The 20,221-nt window shown below is 46.7% G+C and overlaps 1 protein-coding gene, 1 long non-coding RNA gene and 1 pseudogene across 2 annotated transcripts; 2 read left to right on the top strand and 1 right to left on the bottom strand.

The window, feature by feature from the left end:
• Window positions 1–8,706: 8,706 nt before the first annotated feature.
• LOC123135966 (scopoletin glucosyltransferase-like) lies at window positions 8,707–10,446 on the top strand (annotated as a pseudogene).
• Window positions 10,447–12,350: 1,904 nt separating this feature from the next.
• LOC123135967 (uncharacterized) lies at window positions 12,351–15,727 on the bottom strand. The gene is made up of 4 exons (XM_044555241.1): window positions 15,209–15,727; window positions 14,988–15,047; window positions 14,434–14,581; window positions 12,351–12,582 (listed from the first exon to the last, which is right to left on the bottom strand). Exons 1-4 carry the CDS (start codon window positions 15,608–15,610, stop codon window positions 12,557–12,559), a joined length of 636 nt encoding a protein of 211 aa, XP_044411176.1. The 5' UTR covers window positions 15,611–15,727; the 3' UTR covers window positions 12,351–12,556.
• A 250-nt stretch (window positions 15,728–15,977) lies between these two features.
• On the top strand, window positions 15,978–19,808 carry LOC123135968 (uncharacterized). The gene is made up of 5 exons (XR_006466406.1): window positions 15,978–16,381; window positions 17,049–17,144; window positions 17,600–17,781; window positions 17,984–18,174; window positions 19,098–19,808. It is a non-coding gene; the product is annotated as an uncharacterized lncRNA (long non-coding RNA).
• Window positions 19,809–20,221: the final 413 nt, after the last annotated feature.

Genomic DNA, 20,221 nt, shown 5'->3' with positions numbered 1-20,221 from the left:
ATATCTCAATCCCATGGTCTTTACATGCCTCTTCCTATTCCTTATTAACCTTGGGAAGACATTAGCATGTATTTTGTACTTGGTTTGCCTAGAACTCAAAATGGAAAGGATTCCGTGTTTGTTGTTGTGGACGGTTTCTCTAAAATGGCTCATTTTATTCCATGCAACAAGATAGATGATGCTTCACATATTGCGAATATCTTTTGCAGGGAAATCTTGCGTCTACATGGAGTACCCAAAACGATCGTCTCCGACCGCGACGTCAAGTTCTTGAGCTACTTTTTGAAGACGCTATGCGCCAAGCTCGGAATCAAGCTCTTGTTCTCATCCGCATACCATCCTCAAACCGACGGCCAAACGGAGGTGACGAACCATACACTCTCCACTCTACTTCGCGTGTTGATCAAGAAGAACATCAAGGAGTGGGAGGAGTGTCTACCCATCGTCGAGTACGCCTACAACCGTGCAAGACATTGGACGACCGGCAAGTCCCCTTTCGAGATCGTCTACGGCTTCAACCCATTGTCCCCATTGGACATTCTACCTCTTCCTCTACAAAAATGCACCAACCTCGACGCAAGTGCACGTGCAAGCTACATCAAGAAGATGCATGAGGATACAAGGCACACCATCGAGCGCCAAGTACAACGACTCGCGACCAAGCTCAACGTCAACAAGCATCCCATGATATTCAACATTGGAGACCTCGTGTGGCTACAACTTCGTAAGGACCGCTTCCCCAACGAACGCAAGTCCAAGCTTCTCCCTCGAGCCGATGGACCCTTCAAGGTGCTAGCACGCTACAACAACAGCGCTTACAAGATCGATCTTCCACGTGACAAGTACAACGTGAGCGACATCTTCAACGTCTTCGATCTCTCCCCGTACCATGGTGATGAGGATTTCGATCTGAGGTCGGATCTTTCCCAAGGGGGGGAGATGATGTGGAGCATCCTTCGGTCATCCCCATGGACCTTTCATCGCCTCACCAAGCACCAAGAGGACCCATGACTAGAGAACAAGCTAGAGCTCTCGAGACCGAGGTGACTTCTCTCCTTAGTAATATAACATATGATCCTCTTGAGACATGGCTACTGCCTAAATCAGGAATGTTGTGCATGATTAGGTACCAAGAGGACCCTCCCGAGGATGCACGTGAAGATGGTCAAGACCCCAAGTCCATGGAAGAAGAGAACCAACGGAAGAAGGCAAGATCAGCCTCCAGGCACCGGACATCCGGCCAGGACCCCGGACATCCGGCCCCTGGAGATCTACACGGCCAGCACCCTGCAGAAGAAGCTACAGGGACCGGACATCCGGCGTCCAGCCCGGACATCCGCCCCCCCCCCCCCCCCCCACCGGAAATCCGGCCTCCAACCCGGATATCCGAACAAGGCGTCTAGAATGCACAGAAGCTCGTCCTGACAGCCCGGACATCCGGCCTCCTCACCAGACATCCGGCCCCTCCGGAAGCACCGGACATCCGGCCCCTCCGCGCGGACTTCCGGCCACGTCCATCCAGGGAGCTGCAGAGTCAACTCCACCGGCCCGTACATCCGGCCATCCAGCCCAGACATCCGGCACCTCATGAGCGCCCGGACATCCGGCCCGTCGCCTGGACATCCGGCGCCCTCTGCCTGGGCGCGGCTCCTTTGGGTCGTGACCCATGTATCCCTTCGCCCCTTTGACTATATATACTCCCTCATCCCGTGTGTTTTAGGGTTAGCATAGGTTTAGCTCATGTTTGTGTGAGAGCCTTGCTCATCCACTTGGTTACTTCTCCTTGGAGCTCACCACCTCTTCGGAGAAGATCCCCCAAGCAGATTCAAGACCCCTTCAAGGGAAGAACCCTCAAGACCTCCTCATGGAGATGAACTGGCTACTTGTATCGACCTTTGTTGATCGTGGATCTTGTATCACTTTTGCCTCGATGATCTAGCACATGTGTGACTTAATTCTTGTTTGTTGAGTGTTTCTCTCGTGTTTCTCCCAGTTTCCCTCTTCGTGTTCGTCGTGTTCTTGGTAGGATCCCCTCCAAACGTGAAAGAGCGACCACCTAGGGTTCCGCCCTACATCACCGACCCAATAAACGACTGATTTTAGAAGCTTCCTGCGGTTTTGGAGGCTTGCTGGGAGTGCTTCTCGGAACCGTTTATGGGCAAATAAAGACTGATTTTAGAAGCTTCCCGCACTTTTGCTTGTTTTTCTGCATGTTTTCTCTATCATTTTTCCTTCTGGTTTGTTTTCTTGATTTTTCAAATCCATGTTGCCTTTTTTGAGTACATGTTCAATTTTATGCATGTAGGTTGATCCAGATACACATTAAACATTTTTTAAATACATGTTGAAATTTATTTGAATACATGATCATTCGTAAAATGCACATTGACCATTTTTTCGATACATAGGGAACATTTTTAAACACATGTTTGAATATTTTTCAAAAATTTCATTAACAATTTCTTACGACATGAAAAGGTTTGCAAAGTGTTAGATATTGTTCTAAATTACACGAACATCTGTTTATATGTTATGAACATGTTTCTAAAATTGTGAGAACAAACTTTTACATTTCATGAATTTGTTTCTGAAATTTATTGGAATATATTTTTACCATGAGAATTTTCTAAAATGTCATGATTTTTTTAATGGTATAAACATTATTTTTACAAATTACATGAACATATTTTTTGTATTTTCATTAAACTTTTGAAAATATTTCATTCACAAAATATTAAGCGTGTGTACATTTTTTTAAATGCCACAAAAAAATTAATCGTTTGAACAATTTTTAGAATTGCACAAATAATTTTTCACATTTCCTGAAATTGACCTAATGCCACAAAATATTTAAGTAACTTATCTTATATATAATATGAAAGAAAAATATTGAATGCAAGTAACGTACGTAATACAAACGGCACTGCTTACTACATGCTCTTGTTGAGGCGACTAGTGTGTCTCACAATTGGCCAGATACAAACGGCATAGTGCCGGGGTGTGAGTAGGTGAATCCTATTTGGCGCTTATAGTGTCAAATACACTTTAATTCACATATGGTGCACACTTCCCTTAATTGATTCCTCAACAGACCGGCCCATATAGCATATCGTTCCCAACCTGGTTTTGGGAGAAGCTTCCGCCCTCAGATTTTTCTGTTTTTTTTTATCTAGTTTTTTTTTGGCCTTTTAGTTTTTTATTTTTAGTTTTATTCGTTTTATTCTTATTTCTTTAAAAAAATAACTTTTTTCAAAGGCCTGAACGTTTTTTAAGTCACAAACTTTTGATAAAAGTGTGATTTTTTTTAATTCACGAACATGTTTTTATTGTGCGTGTGTGCGATGACAAGATGTAACGCCCCGGATACAACTTTCCATATTCGTTAACTCCAACTCTTGCCTTTTCCGGAGATGCGATATGATAATTCCTTCGTGGTCGGGTTTTTGTTTTTTTTCATTTTGCTTTTTGTTCATGTCATGCTTTTCATCTCAAGGCATCATGTGCATTGCATCCACATGTTTTCTTAAAGCTTTCATCCGTTCATAGTTGTCGCGTCCCCCCCCCCTTTGTCTCCGTTGTCCGTTCCCCAATCGGGTTTTTCGAGTCCCTCTTGTCTGGCCGCTTAATCTCTTTGCTCAATGCTCGAACCCCTCGCTTGCTCGCCCGAAACTTCCCCTAACCCGAACCGCACGGTCACGACCGATGGGTCCGGATCAACCCCAAACATCCCTAAAATATCTTCGTTCATTTGTTTGGACTCCCAAAGCATTTTATTCTTGACCGTCCGATTTTAATCGGATGATCCAAACTCCCCTCCTTTTTCATATATATAGTCCGCCCCTAGTCTATTTTGGACAACCCTAAAAATCCTCACCTTGTCCCTAGCCGCGCCGCCACCCACTCAGCATCTTCATCGGGATCCCTCCAGATCCACCCTCTCTCCCTCGATTTCCCGATCGGGCCAACCACCTCCTCCCCTCGATCCAACCCTCCTCGCTCTCCTCGTCGACCAGGGAGATGAGCTCCCCACGAGCGCCCATGGCCTTGTGCCCCTGTCATCGTAGCAGCAGCAACAACAACCTCGCCGTCGCCGCCACAGATGAGCACAACGCCGTCCCTTCCTTCCTCTGGTTCCTTCCTTCTCCTCTCAACATCTCTGCCTCCCTTTCTCTCCAGGAGCTTCGCCTGCGCTGCCGCCATGGACTGGAGCCGTCCCAGAGTGCTCTTCCGCCTCACCTCCCGCCCTGGCTGCAAGCCACCGCCGCCCGGTTCCTCCTCGCGTTCCAAGCCCCAGCGCCGTTGTCCCCTGCCTCGCCATCCCCTGCCGCGGCCTCTGCTTCCTCTACAACGACGACCAGCACCTGCTCCTCCTCCCGTGCGCCTCGTCCACCCCGCCTCAGGCCGACCGAACCATCGGGAACCGCCTAGACGCTGTCTCCAAGCTCCTCCATCGGCCACCTCTATGAGCAGAGCCGCCGGACCAGCAGGCATGTGCCTCGCGCCTTCTCCTCTCCTTCTATCTCTTTTCCTCCCTGTCTGTATCTTCTCTGACTTTTCCCCTGCCATGGTCCTGCAGTTCCTCAACGCCACCGAGCTCCCTTGCGCCGTCAGATCCGAGACCCCCTCACCCGGATCTGCCCGTTCCCGACGCTCGCGTCGCCGTCAGTCACCCGTCGCCGGAGTTCCTTGCCGGCTCGCGCGCCGCCGCTGCTCCCCTGCTTTACCTGCTGCCGCTGTTTTCCCTGTCGAACGAACAAGACGACGATGAAGCCGCCCTCCTGCGTTGACCGCTCCCCGCTCGAGTGCTCGTGCGGGCCTGTCAAGCCGCCTCTTCCCCAGGCCCAGCGTGCCCCCTGCAGGCCTCCCTCTCCACCAAGCCCAGCCGGCCTCTTCTGCTTCCAGCCGGGCCTCGGCCCATGGTGAGCGCCCCAGCAGCCTGCAGTTTCGACCCGAGTCACGTTTTTTTCTTGGAATGTTTTTCTATTTAACCAGTGCAACTGCATATTTACAGATTGCACCCTCATGTTCATGCATTTAATAACTCCACAACCGTACATCGGATTAAAATAATTTATATATAAAAAATGCTTAGATTTCTATCTAGTTTCATAATATGCCACTTTCATCCATGTTTAAAATGTTTAAAATGTTTTTTGTTTAAATTTGCTCAAATGCCATGTTAAATGATTTATTTCATAACTATTTAACCGTAGCTCCAAATTTAATAAAATTTATATGTAAATGGGGTGGAAAAATGCATAGATTAACTTGGTTCACTTACTTTGCATATTTAACAACTCTAAAATTATGTAATAGGCAGAACAGTACCAAATTCGAAATGTGGACATGGGGATTTTCCGGAATTGTTGGTTGTTGTTTCCGGCCTCATTTAAACTTGCCTAAATAATTAGTTTACTTTTGCTTCACCTCTTGCCATGTTTAACAACATTTAATATTGTTTGGTAGCTTAAACGAGATCAAACTAAATATGTCAATGTGGTGTTTTGTCAATATGCAACTCGTTGCATATTGAGCTCCACTTAACTTGTAGTATTGTTTGCTGCACTTTGCCATGCCATGCCTCATTAAACCGGACATGCATCATACTTGGTTGTGCATCATGCCATGTTTATGCTTGTGTGTTTACCATGTTGTTTGTTTCTTTTCGGTGATGCTTCTTAGTTCCGGTAATGTTGCGGTTGTGAGGATCCGTTCGACTACTCCCGTTCATCTTCTTCACGGACTCGTTCTTCTTCCTAGCGGGATCTCAGGCAAGATGACAGTCACCTTGGATCTCATTACTATCATTGCTATGCTAGTTGCTTCATTCTATCACTATGCTGCGCTTCCTATTCACTTGTTCTTCAAGCTTCCCCAAATTGCCATGTCAGCCTCTAACCGTTTCACCCTTCCTAGCAAACCGTTGTTTGACTATGTTACCACTTTGCTCAGCCCTCTTATAGCGTTGTTAGTTGCAGGTGAAGTTGATGATTGCTCCATGGTGGACAGGATTATGTTGGGATATCACAATATCTCTTATTTAATTAATGCATCTATATACTTGGTAAAGGGTGGAAGACTCGGCCTTATGCCTGGTGTTTTGTTCCACTCTTGCCGCCCTAGTTTCCGTCATACCGGTGTTATTTTCCCGGATTTTGCGTTCCTTACGCGGTTGGGTGATTTATGGGACCCCCTTGACAGTTCGCTTTGAATAAAACTCCTCCAGCAAGGCCCAACCTTGGTTTTACCATTTGCCTCACCTAGCCCTTTTTCCCTTGTGTTTCCGGAGCCCGAGGGTCATCTTTATTTTAGCCCCCCCCCCCCGGGCCAATGCTTGTCTAAGTGTTGGTCCGAACCGAGTAGACTACGGGGCCCCCTCGGGGAAACTCGAGGTCTGGTTTTACTCGTAGGATGTCTCATCCGGTGTGCCCTGAGAACGAGATATGTGCAGCTCCTATCGGGATTTGTCGGCACATCGGGCGGCTTTGTTGGTCTTGTTTTACCGTGGTCGAAATGTCTTGTAAACCGGGATTCCGAGTCTGATCGGGTCTTCCTGGGAGAAGGTATATCCTTCGTTGATCGTACGAGCTTATCATGGGCTAAGTTGGGACACCCCTGCAGGGTATAATCTTTCGAAAGCCGTGCCCGCGGTTATGTGGCAGATGGGAATTTGTTAATGTCCGGTTGTAGATAACTTGACACCAAATCCGAATTAAAATGCATCAACCGCGTGTGTAGCCGTGATGGTCTCTTTTCGGCGGAGTCCGGGAAGTGAACACGGTTTTGGGTTATGTTTGACGTCGGTAGGAGTTCAGGATCACTTCTTAATCATTGCTAGCTTCACGACCGTTCATTTGCTTCTCTTCTCTCTTTTATTTGCGTATGTTAGCCACCATATATGCTTAGTCGCTGCTGCAACCTCACCACTTTACCCCTTCCTTTCCCATTAAGCTTTGCTAGTCTTGATACCCATGGTAATGGGATTGCTGAGTCCTTGTGGCTCACAGATTACTACAACAACAGTTGCAGGTACAGGTTATGCGATGATCTTGACGTGAAAGCGATGTTTGCTTGTTTTGGAGTTCTTCTTCTGCTTCTTCTTCGATCAGGGGATAGGTTCCAGGTCGGCAGCCTGGGCTAGCAGGGTGGATGTCGTTTGAGTTTCTGTTTGTGTTTCATTCATAGTCGGATGTTGATCTTATGTATGATGATGTTATATTCGTGTGGCATTGTATGCCTCTTGCATGTATCACCATCTATTATGTAATGTTGATGTAATGATATCCACCTTACAAAAGTGTTTCAATATGCGGTTCTATCCATGGTGAGACCTTCGAGTCTCTTTAGGATAGTATCGCATATTGGGCGGGACGCAAGATTTGGTGTTAGTACTTTAGATATAAGGATCAATGTCAAAGACTTCAACTCCTGAACACTTATCCTTGGGCAAGTGTACTAAGACTTTCAGACCGTCATCAACACCGTCAAGCCGATTTTGATACACGCGTCACCTACTCATTCTGGTGGCAGTAAAGACTGTCAATTTCTTCTTCAAAAAATAGGGCTCTAGCAGGGTTGTGGCCTTGTTGGTAGTATTGCTTGGTGGAACTTTATAAATGCACGGATCCAAGGGCATTATTTAACTTGAATTATGATTTGACTGGTCGATTCATTCATGTATCTTGCTATTTTTCAACAAAGTTTCTGAATAATGTAAATTGAAATGACTTCCTTGCTACTAATTTCTGAATAAACAAATTGATGCTCACATATTGACATTGTATCTTGAACATTTTGTATTTTCTTAGTTCCGATTCAATTGTGTTTCATAATAACATGCCAGAAAACCATGTGCTTGTCTTGGAATAACTTCTAAAGCTTCTTTTGTGCTAAAGAACATATTCCTATTCGTTCTTTTGTTAAAGAACATGTACCTATTGGCTCTTTTGTTCAGTGTTGCACACATCAAGCATCTGTCATAAAGAAAGAAATAACTTTTGTTTATTGAAGATACTATGTACATGTGCACTTTCTTGAAACAAATTTATTTCGTGAAAGATACTATATAGTACTCCCTCTGTAAACTAGTATGAGACCTTCTAAATCACTATATATATGACCTTTTAGATCACTAAAATAATGATCTAAAAGGTCTTATATTAGTTCACAGAGGTAGTACTATGTACATTCTTCATTTTATTAAGGTTATTTCTTGTACACATTTAGTTTTTGCAAGTTGTGATTTTATTTTTAATGTTTAGTTGTGATTGTTTTCACAATTGGTAAGCATCTCTATTGCCTCAATTATATTTTTGTTCATTTTATTGATATTTCCTCTTTTGATTGCACGTGCACACTTGCTAGTTATGTATAAGGTATGTTGTACTTCCATGAACATTTATAATATACTTAGATTAAAAACAAGTAATCAAAAACTTCAATGATAGTACTCCGTCGTAGTTATCTAAACGCTTTTATATTAGTTTAGAGAGGGAGTACATCGCTGATCACAAAATGAGAAACGACTTTGTCCAATAACTAGAGTTCAATCATTTCGACCTTATAAATGCACGATTCCCTCCGTAATTAGCAACTCCAATATAATACTGCCATGTGAGACACGCGTGCGTTCGTGTGGCCAGCAGTGTTGCTCCATCTGCTTCCATCTCTCCTCCAGTCTTCCTCCTCAGCTCCTCCGATCCGCTCTATTACAAGTGTACAACCACCCAAAAAATTATAACTCCATCGACAGAGCACGCATCCATGGCTACAAGGGATGAGCAGCGGCAGGAACCCCTACCCCTGCACATTCTCTTACTCCCGTTTTTCGCCCCCGGGCACCTCATTCCGGTCGTCGACATGGCCGCGATATTCTCCGTTCGCGGCGCGAGGTGCACCATCCTCACCATGCCAGTCAACGCGGACACCATCCGTTCGGCCGTCGACCGCGCCAACGACTCCAACTGCCACGGCACCGAATCTCCTTCCCCTGCAGCCGACATCTCCGTCGTGCCTTTCCCCCGACGTAGGGCTCCCGCCAGGCATGGAGAACCTCATGTCCCTTACTCCAGCCCACGGAGCCGACTACAACTTCAAGTTCATCCAGGCCGCGCAGCTGCTCCGCGAGCCCTTCGACCGGTTCATGGCTGCCAACCGCCCCGCGCCTCGTGTTCCTCGGCAGCAGCGTGTTCGCGAGGTGCTGCACAACAACCCTATGGAGACAACGACGGCTTCCCCCGACGACGATCCTGATGACGACGCCCGGCTCGTTTCTCCCTGCCGGGGCTGCCGCACCGTGTCCAGCTGAGGCGGAGTCAGATGATGGATCCCAGGAAGCGGCCGGCGATGTGGGCATTCCACAAGGACAACGACGCGGCGGACCAGAAGAGCTTCGGCGAGGTGTTCAATAGCTTCGACGAGCTGGAGCCAGACTACGTCGAGCACTTCCGGACGACGCCGTGCGTGGCTCGTGGGGCCGGTCGCGCTCGCCAGCAAAGACATGGCTAAAAGAGGCAGTGCCGACAACACTAAGGCACACGTCACAGACGGCTGCCTTCGGTGGCTAGACACGAAGCCGGCCAGCTCGGTGGTGTACGTCTCCTTCGGCACGTTCACCACTTTCTCGCCGGCCGAGCTGCGGGAGCTCGCCCGCGGCCTGGACCTCTCGGGCAAGGACTTCGTGTGGGTCATCAGTTCCGTCGCGGGCAGTGGCACCGACGGTTCAGAGTGGATGCCTGAGGGCTTCGCCGAGCTGATGGCACGCAGCGACCGCGGCATCATCATCCGAGGCTGGGCGCCGCAGACTCTCATCCTCAACCACCCGGCCCTCGGTGGGTTCATGACGCAATGTGGCTGGAACTCGGCGCTGGAGGCCGTGAGTGCCGGCGTGGCGATGGTCACGTGGCTGCGGTACCCGGACCAGTTCTACAACCAGAAGCTCATCGTGGAGGTGCTCAGGGTGGGCGTCAGCATCAGCGCCAAGGACTACACGTGGCCTCTAGAGCCCCATGAGGTGATCGGCGGCAAGGTGATCGCTGGATCCATCGGCAGACCGATGGGCAGCAGCGAGGAGGGCGACGCGGACGCCGTACGGAAGAAGGCCAAGGACCTGAGTGTGAAAGCAAAGAGCGCCATGGAGAAGGGTGGATCTTCGTACAGCGACGTTGGAAGCCTGATGGATGAGTTGATGGCCCGCCGGAGCTCGGGAGAAGACACCCGACTAATCTTACAGAAGTGAAGTTATTACAACATGAGGTGGCAACGTCTGATCGGGTGGGTAGCCCGAACTTTCTTTCTCTTCTTCGTTGTACGCGCTACCATAAGTCTAGTCTATGTAGATGATGAAACGTCGTGCATCTTTTGCATCTTCGTACGATTGAAATCTAGAAGGAGCAGCAGCAGCTTGCCGGAAACACGTCGCGTATCGCCCATGTGCCCCAGTATTTAACTTGGTCTACCTGCGCCCCCGTCGTCGGATGGGGAACTCAGGCCCTGTTTGTTTGGGTTTATCTTTTTCTTTTGCAACTTTTTCATTTTGATCAATCCATAAAAGCTTCTAAATAGGTGATGTTGGAGTTTTTGGCTTCTGATGAATCAATGTAATAATATTGAGCTTCAAAAGCCATAAAAGCTCTAAAAGCACCTATTTAGAAGTTTTTATGGCCTTTTGGGCAAAGTGAAAAAGCTGTAAAAGCAAAAGTAAAAGCCCAAACAAACATGGCCTCAACGCGTGGACCATGATCCATATGTATAGTTATTTTAGAGTTAAAATCGGACCGACAATCGAACCGATGAGGTTGTCAGTTCAGATTTCCGTTTGGCTACCCTTACGAAGGGGTAGCTACTTAATTTACATTGCGGTAAAAAACAAAGGTACTTAATTTACATAAATGATGTAATTGCCTTATTTAATTGGATGGCACGGGCCCCACCCTAGAAATCAGTGGGAAGATTAGTGGGGATTAGGAAAAAGAGGTGATTTACGTAAGTCTTAGACGTACCAATTATGTAGATGTAGCATCTTAGAGCAACTACAATAAGGTACAGTTAGCAGACTGTAAGGAGTAAAGTAACATTTCTATACTTAGTTGGAGGAGAGAGGATATGAGAGAGAATATAAGCGAGCTCTCATGCAAGAGCTAGCTACAACACGTGCTCCTAGGCACTATGTGAGAGTGAAAGATTTGCCATATATTAATAAAGTAGCACATACTTATAGCTAATTGTTATACATGATGGCTATAAGGTTGGCTATAGATGACATGACACTTTCTTATAGCCAACAGTTGGCTATAGTATTATCCTTGCTCTTAGCCTGGTCATAGTGGGAGTAACATAGCGCATTTCAAGATAAATTTGTTGATGTGTCATTTAGTTAATACATGCATATCACACTAGTCTAAATTAATACCTTCATAGTGCAAAGTAGTAGTGTCATACCCCCTCCGTCTAGGTGAATAAGTCACCTTACGAAATCCAAATTTTCTCAAAACCAAAGGCGCAGAACATTAAATTCTCCTCGATTCCCTCCGCTGCCTCATTCTCACCCCGTGGAAACCCCTCCCCATGGGCTTGCATGGAGAGCTGAAAAGGCATCCTAATTAGTAACCATTAAATGCTGGTTTTGCTTCCCTTTTATACTCTGCTGTGATTGGAAGTTTAGCTCATCTCGGTGCTCGTCCTCACCCAATCTAAAGCCACCTAGGTTGGGTTGCTACTCCTAAGGTGACTTATTCACCTAGACGGAGGGAGTAGTTGTCTCTATTTATTATTTGTAAACTTATTTCTCTTGAGAAGCGCTATGTTACAATAACATTTTTTGTTACTCTAAACGCATCTCTTCTTATTAAATACATGTCACATAAGCAAATATGCCTTTGACTGCGCTATGTTACTAGCTATGTTAGGCTAGTCCCAATGCTCCACCCTGGACACACTACAAAAAATATGTCAACTTGCGACCATCACTATTGGTCGCTGAATGGTCACTGTTTTTCATTTGCGACCTTTTTGCGACCAAAAACTGATGGTCGCTAGCCGTCTGCCCAGGCCACGTCGGATCGCCGTTGGTAAGATTAGCCCGGTCCGATGCGGGATCTATATGGGCCAAGCCCATTAATTCAGCCCATTTACATATATATATTCCTATCAATTTTCGCTAGCTATATGGGCCTAGCCCAGCAATTCAGCCTTTTTTTCTAGCCATGGTCTTTTTGTACCAACACAGTTATAGTTTTCTTTTTTTATAAAATGGGTCCACTAGTCAAACAGGTCCCACTTGTCAGGTACTGATAAGTGGGTCCCAGCTATTAGGCTCAGATTCTTCATATTTCAATTTGACACTAAAAAAATAACCAGTATTTAAATTGGCAAGCAAGAACACATAATACTTCTAATTACAATAGCCAGATTCAGTACAAGCTCTACAAATGACAAGTAATAGAAGCTGTAACATATACAAGTATGGGAATCATAGTTACAAGCTCTACAAGTGTTTTCTTCTTCATCATGGAGCTCCTTCCATAGTGATCAAATGCCAGACTCACTGGACCCATAGTCAGGACTGGGCTAACTCTCTGGCCCCTGTTACATGAATCAGCCGGGAAGAATTAGAAAAACTGGAGCCAATATATTATGAAGAAGCTAAGTAGAACAAAATCACCATCATTAAGCATTTAAACTACAGCTTCAAGTACAAACTAAGTATATATCAAGAGGCAACAAAAACAAGTTGAGGAAAACACTGAAAGTTGTTGCTGATATTAAATATTCATTGTCTAGTTTTACTTCCATTTCTTTTGTTCATGTATGTCATAGTGCTAATAAGGTGGCTCATATGTTCGCTAGATAAGTGAACTTGTTGTCCGCTCTATCTACTGGCGGTGTGTCCCTAGTTGTATCCAAGATACTGTAAACACTAAACTGTCACTTGAATGAAAGAGGCAGTTTTATTACTGCTAAAAAATACTTAACATCCACAACAAATTATTATCAAAGGAATGGCAACAAATCAAAGGGTTTATTTTTGGCAAAATATCCAAGGTTGAGAAATGCAAAAAAAAAGTCGATCTACTGTAGTTGTCTAACCATCACCACACTAACTTACATGTGTTCAAGAGAGCCGTTCAATCCAAAGAATTGAAGACAGATAAAACAAAGAGAAATGTTTCATTCTGTTCAGAAGCGTAGTCTGAGCTTTATCTGACTTCTGATGAAATGCATAGGTCTAGCCGATGACTACACGGCAACAATTACTTCAAACATTGGCTGGAGAAATGCTCATCTATTTTATTCTTTGTAAATGAAATTTCGAGTTAAGCAGCAGGAATGGTTACTACACATGTACCACCAGAATTAACCAAACAAGATTATAAAAAACCCAGAAGAAAAAAGAGGAAACTAAAAAAATTGCTCGAATAAGATTGTTACTTAACGCGGCTGTGAAAGTGTAAGTTGGCAACAGACAAACACTCACTCTCGCTTGTTTCATCACGTTACAAAGGAGCAGCAGAAACCACAACTTTACTCCACACACACACACACACACACACACACACATGAACCAGTAGATCAACAGGAGGACATAGATTAGACCAAATCCACATAAACACATCCATACACCTAGCAGGATAACTGGATAGTGGCCAATTGGTTCGATCAGGAGCAACAGTACATATTTCCCTAAACCTAAAATTGTCATAGTGCGTAAATCATGCCACTGGTCAGAGCACAACGGGGCTGTTTGGTTTGTGCCCCAAATTGCCCTGCCAAAATTTTGGCATAGCCAAAGCAAGGGCATGACCAAACTTTTGGTGTGATAGTGTTGTTTGGATTGTAGCCGTAGCATCTACCATTTTTTTTTGGAAAAATGGTTTGGTCTCTGTTTGGTTTCTAGCCAATTAACATGCCATATATTTGCATCTCAGGTCTTTTTTATTTTCCTTTAGCAAATGAGCATTTGAGGTCCTAACTTGAAATGTTCATGTAAGGAGCCAATAAATCATGATGACCAAACAGAAAAAGGCAGAAAAAAGGTTCAACGAAGCAACATGCACACATGTTTGCCGAGTGAAACACACACGTACTAGCCGGCTGAATTGATACGGTCCATAGAGGCGTAAGCATATGGGCTAGCTAATTATTTTTCCGGCTCATCTAATAGCCAAGCATAATACGGGATGCTAGCAGGTTGGCAACCAATATTTTGGTGGACAAATTCGTCGCCCTCGGCTCGCCCGTGTATTGGCCAGAATTGCATGGGCAAATGCCGGCTGGGTTGGGCAAGCCAAATATTTGGTGTCCAACCAAACAACAGACAAACCTCATGGGCGCACCTATATTTTGGTAAGGCCAGCTTTAGCTCAAAACCAAACACATCCAACACCACAATCACAAGTCTAACGCCACCAGAGGCGCCAGAGGGATAAAGCTCACCTAGGCAGTTTGTAGCCGAGGCAGAAGCACAGCCGGCCGAGGCAGAAGCACAGCCAGCCGCGGCTGCATCAGAGTTGAAAGGGACGGCAGCGTGCTTCTTGAGGAACTTGTACATCTGCACCACCGTCCGGTCCCCCACAAAAGTTATCTGCAAAGAGTTTATTCAGCCAAAAGCAAGAAAACAAATTGAATTAGTAAATGACAATGCAACATTAACAGTAAACATTCTTAGGTTGCACAGTTGACTAATGCCCCATGATGCCCATTCCAGCTCAAGCCATGAGGCCATGAGCTTAGCTAGTTGTCTACTGAATTTACTACCATGAATAACCAACTGCAGAACACCTACTACTGGCTTAAAATTACTTTCTGATTGTGCAGAACACGCTATGCACACTAAAAAACTGCAAATTTCCAAGACAAAACACTGTCATGCATTTTACTGGACTATGATCAGGTGCAAGTTGATGAGAATCATCATGCTGAAACTGATACAACCACATCATTTCCTTCCAGTGTTGGCCCCATGCTTGTCCATCTTGTAGAGCTCGTACCAGTGCTCGGCCACCTTCGATCCGAGCGCTCCGAACCGGTCCCGGTCGCCAGCACGACACCTGCAGGCAAGGCAGTAAGCTACGGATCAATTCCCCATCGCATCTCGATCAGCCACAACAGCAACGATGACGCGTGGAAGCCAAGAATCAAGATCGATCGAGAGGGGTAGGAAGAGAGAGATCGGGATCGGGTTGCCAGAGAGGGTAGGGCAGGGAGATACCTGCGGGCTGTAGACGGTGTCGGAGGTGATGAACTCGTAGACGGGATCGTCCGATGTACAAGCGGCGGCTGTGCTCTCCTTCCTCCGCCGGCGGGGCCCGACCCGTGAGCAGAGCCGCCAGCAGGTCGGGCTTGGCGGAGATGGCCGGCTGCCGGCCCGCGTTCGCCATGGAGGTCTCCGCCACCGCGCCATCATTGCCCCGTCCCCATCCATCCATTGGTGGGTGGGTGAAGGGCTAGGGCTTCGGCCCTCATCCGCCCATGGGTCGGACGGACCTAAGGGAGGGAGAGCTAGGGAGTGAGGGAGGGAGGTCACGGTGGTGATGGGGTTGGGGGAGACGGTCGCCGGTTGGGTGGGGTTGGGTGTCGGCAGTGGGAGGAGCTTTAGTGGATCTGCAGCCATGGAGGGAGAGGGGAGACGTGGGCGGCGAAAGAAAGGGGAGGACGGGGCAGCGGCAGAAGGAAGGGGAGGACGGGGCGGTGGGGGAGGGATCTGGATCGGGGAGTGGAGCGGAGGCGGGGAGGGGTCTGGGTCGGCTAGGGTTCACGCGCGCGTGAGAGAGAGAGGGGGGCTGCGGTGGGTTGGATGGATGGATGGACAGACCGATGTTTTCCATGTCATCGATCCATGCCATAACTGATTTCACCAATCAGAATTAAGTTTATACTCCCTTTGTTCCGAAATAATTGTCGCTGGGCAATCCCAGTACAAATTCCGCAACGCTATAAATTTTTTCCACTTTCCAGATTTACCCTTCCACCTTATCCACTCGCTCGCTCGCACCGCTCGCTTGCTCGCTCTCCCTCTCCTCTCCCTCGCCGGCCTCTCCTCTCCGTGGCCGGCCACTCCCTTTCCTCGTCTCCGCCTCCCTCCTCTCCTCGTCGCCGGCCTCTTCCTCTTCCCGTCGCCGGCCTCTTCCATCGCCCCTTTCTTCCCACCACCCCGCCTTCACTCACACCGGTAAAAAAAATTGATTCTTTTTGCGTCTTCGACGAGCTTCTCTGCGACGGAGGCATGGATGTGTAGCGGCCAGAGTTGGATACGGGCTAGGAGGCATGAATGTGGACTGGCGCACAAGCGGACCTAGAGCGGCAGCGGAGCAGCGGAACGGCGCCGGAGCCTCCACGTCGTCGTCGTGCACATCTCGTCGTTGTCCTCACACATCGACGCATGGTACGGCCTCTCTCCTCTCCACGCTGAGTACTTGCATTCTTCACGCATGGTACTTGGATTAGTTCTTGATCCAGTAGTACTTGCAGTAGACGGATTCAGTAGTTCTTGATCCAGGAGTACTTGCAGTAGTTCTTGATCCAGTAGAGTTTAGACAGCTTCCCTTATTTCCTCCATTACTTCTTTGTAATTCTGGATGGGGAGTCATCTCTTTTGAAATGCAGTAATGCCAGCAGTATATCTGTACTTGTACAGACCATCCACCAGACTTGCTAGAAGCAAAGTTCCTCTTCTTGATTTTCTTCTTTATGAAATGCTATCTGCTTTGGGGTTGCAGTACTTGCAGTAGTTCTTGTGCTACTGAAAGCAGTAGTAGCTACTGTTATTTTTTTGCACATGAAGCCTCAGTAATGCAGTAGCTTAATTTTGGAGTAAAATGGAGTATAGTACTGTTTGGTTGCAGTAGTTTTCAGTATATCAAATTTGGTGGTATTCAGTGCAAGAAGGCCAAATCAGATTCAGTACTGTTTTGGTTGCAGTAGTTTTCCAGTACTATTTTGGAGTAGTGGTTGCAAGATTTAGAGTACATTTAAGACAAGTAATCTTGCATTTTCTTGATCTGTTTTGCTTCATGTTCCAGCTGAAAACTGAATGTACAATGTTTCTGTAGATAATTTGATCGAAAAGGGACGACATGCTGAGGTGTACAAAGGATAGTTTGCTGATGGACAGTTTGCTGAACGAGTACTTAACCAAGCATGCTGAGGTGAGCAGAGTAGCATGGAGTAAAATGTTTGCAAGAGTACAATTACAGGCATGAGTACAATGAATTAACCAATGAGTAAAATGTTTGGTTTCCTTTTTGTATTCCAACATGTATTCCAACATGTAGGAGTAAAATGGATGCCCAGCTATGTTTATCTGTTGACCACTGTATTAAAACCTGTAGGATATCTAGCCTCAAATGTTATGACCAAGACCAACTAACAAAAGCCTGAAACTGAATCTTGATACTCCTGCTATGAATACAATCAAGCCGAGAAAATAAATGTGTTGTCCATATGACATTTCACTATTTTATTTCAGTTTCAGAAATACACATTGATGGACTATGTCTAGTGTTTTTGTTTACTGAATTTCGTTTTGCTGTGTTACTGTGTCTCTCATTCTCTTTACCGTGCCTAAAAGGACATGCTTACTCTTGATTATGCTCCGGTTTAGGTCCCGGTTGGTATACTGCCAGCAGCCTTGCCGGTCCAAGCAATCAAGATCATCAGCAAGTCAATAACGGAGACGGTCGAGCACTGTCATCACACTGAACCTGCAACACCAGTGAGATGACGGAAGATTGGGTTGTGGTTGGAGTGAGAGGAGAAGCAAATCACTTGACCAGTTGAATCCTTGTGAGTGCAACCCTCTATTTCATTCCCACTTTGTTGTGAGTGCAACCCTCTATTTCATTCCCACTTTGTTGTTGGCAAAGTGATTTGTCACTGTATGATCATCTGTTTCTTCAGTGCAACATTCTTCAAAGTATGCCATGAAAATTTCCAAAAGAAAAAAGTATGCCATGAGAATTTGGTTATCTGATTTTTTCTTCTGCAGGGGTGTACAAAACAGCCGAGCTGTGGCAGGTAAAGGAGCCGCTGCCGCTGCCCGCGCCGAAGAAGCGCAACTGCTCCATGGTGTTCACCCTCAACGAGATGGAGGAGGCCACCGACATGTTCAGCGACAAGAACCTCATAGGCAAGGGCGGCTTCGGCCGTGTGTACAGGGGCGTGCTCAAAGATGGGCAGGTACGTTCAACTTCAGATGATGTTGTTGTTTTGTCTCTTGGTACAGTTTTCAGATTACTGAGTATGGGCAGAGTCTGAACACTTCGAAAGCAAATACGTCCCTTAATTTCAGAAGATTGTGGTGTTTTTGTCATTTAGCTTTATGTGTGTTTTCCAGATTATATTAGTGTTAGCACCAATGATTCTGTTTGGAAGAGAACTTCCTCTTTGGTTTGATAGACATACATTATTTGACTGTGATTTAGAGTTATGATTATTTGATGTGGCGAACATAGAATCCTGCCTGCGCATTTTGAAGCAAGACTCCTGTGATTATTTTGTACCCTGAATTCAAGTAAATTAAGTTGCCTGTACCAAGTTGAGTATTTAGTTCGATGAGTAATTTTCTGTCCGGAGATGATGAGCAGAGCATAAAAATGATTGCATATCTGTATACTGCTGCTGCTGTAGTTTAAAAGGCTCACGATCTTCTTCAGTTAATTAGGAGTGGCAGCACTACTTTCCCTGGTTTTGAGTCGCTGATTAGTCGCCGACTAATCGCCAAGTCCTCTTCCTGTCAGAGGAGTACAATATTTTGTTTCACAGGAGTATTTCAAGATCAGTACATTATTTTGTTTGACAGGAGGGCTTAAGGACCTACGGTATCATGGTGATTTCATATCAAAATTGAGGAGTACTCCTGTTCATTTGGAGAACTCAAACATCAATTGATATGCATCGAAATTGGGATCAACAGTAGCATGGGGCCTTATCATTCTGGTTTTTGGATGACTTAGTTAATCATATTCCTCAACTGAGGAACATCTGAACTTGTCATTCCGGTCTTGGGATCAACAGTAGCATATGGACTTATCATTCTGGTTTTTGGATGATTTAGTTAATCAAATTGACATCAATTGACCTGTTTTTTGGATCAATTGCAGATTCTCTTGATTGGAGTGGAGAGGAGCAGAGACGAGAGGAGCAGCAGAAGTGGACAGTGCAGCGGCTGACCTTGAGCTCTTGATTGGAGTGGGGGGAGGCGGCCGGCGAAGGATCTGTGGCCAGCAGCGAAGGATCTGAAGTTGTGGCGGAGCAGGCAGCCGGAGGGAAGGGCGGCCGGCGAGGGAGCTGTGGATCTTGGCGCGGAAGGGCGGCCAATGAGGGAGCTGTGGACCACAGCGGGGAAGGGCGGCCGGTCGGCGAAGGAGCTGCGGACCGCAGCGGGGAAGGACGCCGGAGATGCGGACGACAGAGGAGCCCGGCGAAAGGGAGCAGCGACGGCGAAGAAGCCTGACTATGGGCGCTCCTCCCCATGACACTGTTACAATACCGCACCCGGTCGCCCGACCCAGCCAAACTTCCCGACTGCAACCATCCGCAATTCCTCACAGTCCTCATCGTCGGTCTGGCTTGACATCCAGCAACCCCTTCAAGCATCTCTATTGTGCCAACAAAAAATTTCACCATTGTCTGCCATAACCCATAGTCGTCAGTTCCGTCGAACTTCTCCACCTCAAACTTGGTACCCGTTGGCGCCATGATTCTTCGTACGGGTGACCTGTGAAAAACAAATATCGAGCACTCTTTTCCGTGATCCCCAAGTACACCGAGTATGCTAGTAGCAAATCCAACAAGATAGCTTCTGGTCTTCACATAGAGTGGCTCATGTGGCTCAACTTCAATACTAGCTTTGCCTTGCCAAAACCTTTTCCTTTCCGATGCGGTACTTCCCGTTGATGTTTGCACGTCTGTGTCGTGACCTCCAAGAGAACGCGTCTCATCCAGGGACTCTGTCCCTTTTTTTTCTCAAACAAAATCTCTCGTGTCTTTGCACCCCTTCGACTCAGCACAATGCAACAACCAGCCTGCCAGCTCCTTGCACACGCGCACGCGGCAACGCCTGCACAAATCGCCCAACACCTGGGCCTAGCCCGCCATGCCTGCTCCGCAGTGCTCTCACCTGAGATATTAGCGTCTAGCGCACGAAGCCTCACCAGCCTACCACGCCTTCAAGACGCCGCCTCCCACGTGTTTGCGCTGACCACTTGCACCGATGCGGCTGTGC

The sequence above is a fragment of the Triticum aestivum genome, chromosome 6B, assembly GCF_018294505.1.
Source record: "Triticum aestivum cultivar Chinese Spring chromosome 6B, IWGSC CS RefSeq v2.1, whole genome shotgun sequence".
NCBI classification, from domain to species: domain Eukaryota; kingdom Viridiplantae; phylum Streptophyta; class Magnoliopsida; order Poales; family Poaceae; genus Triticum; species Triticum aestivum.
The sequence above is the reverse complement of the archived record's forward strand: the minus strand, read 5'-3'. Positions and strand labels throughout refer to the sequence as shown.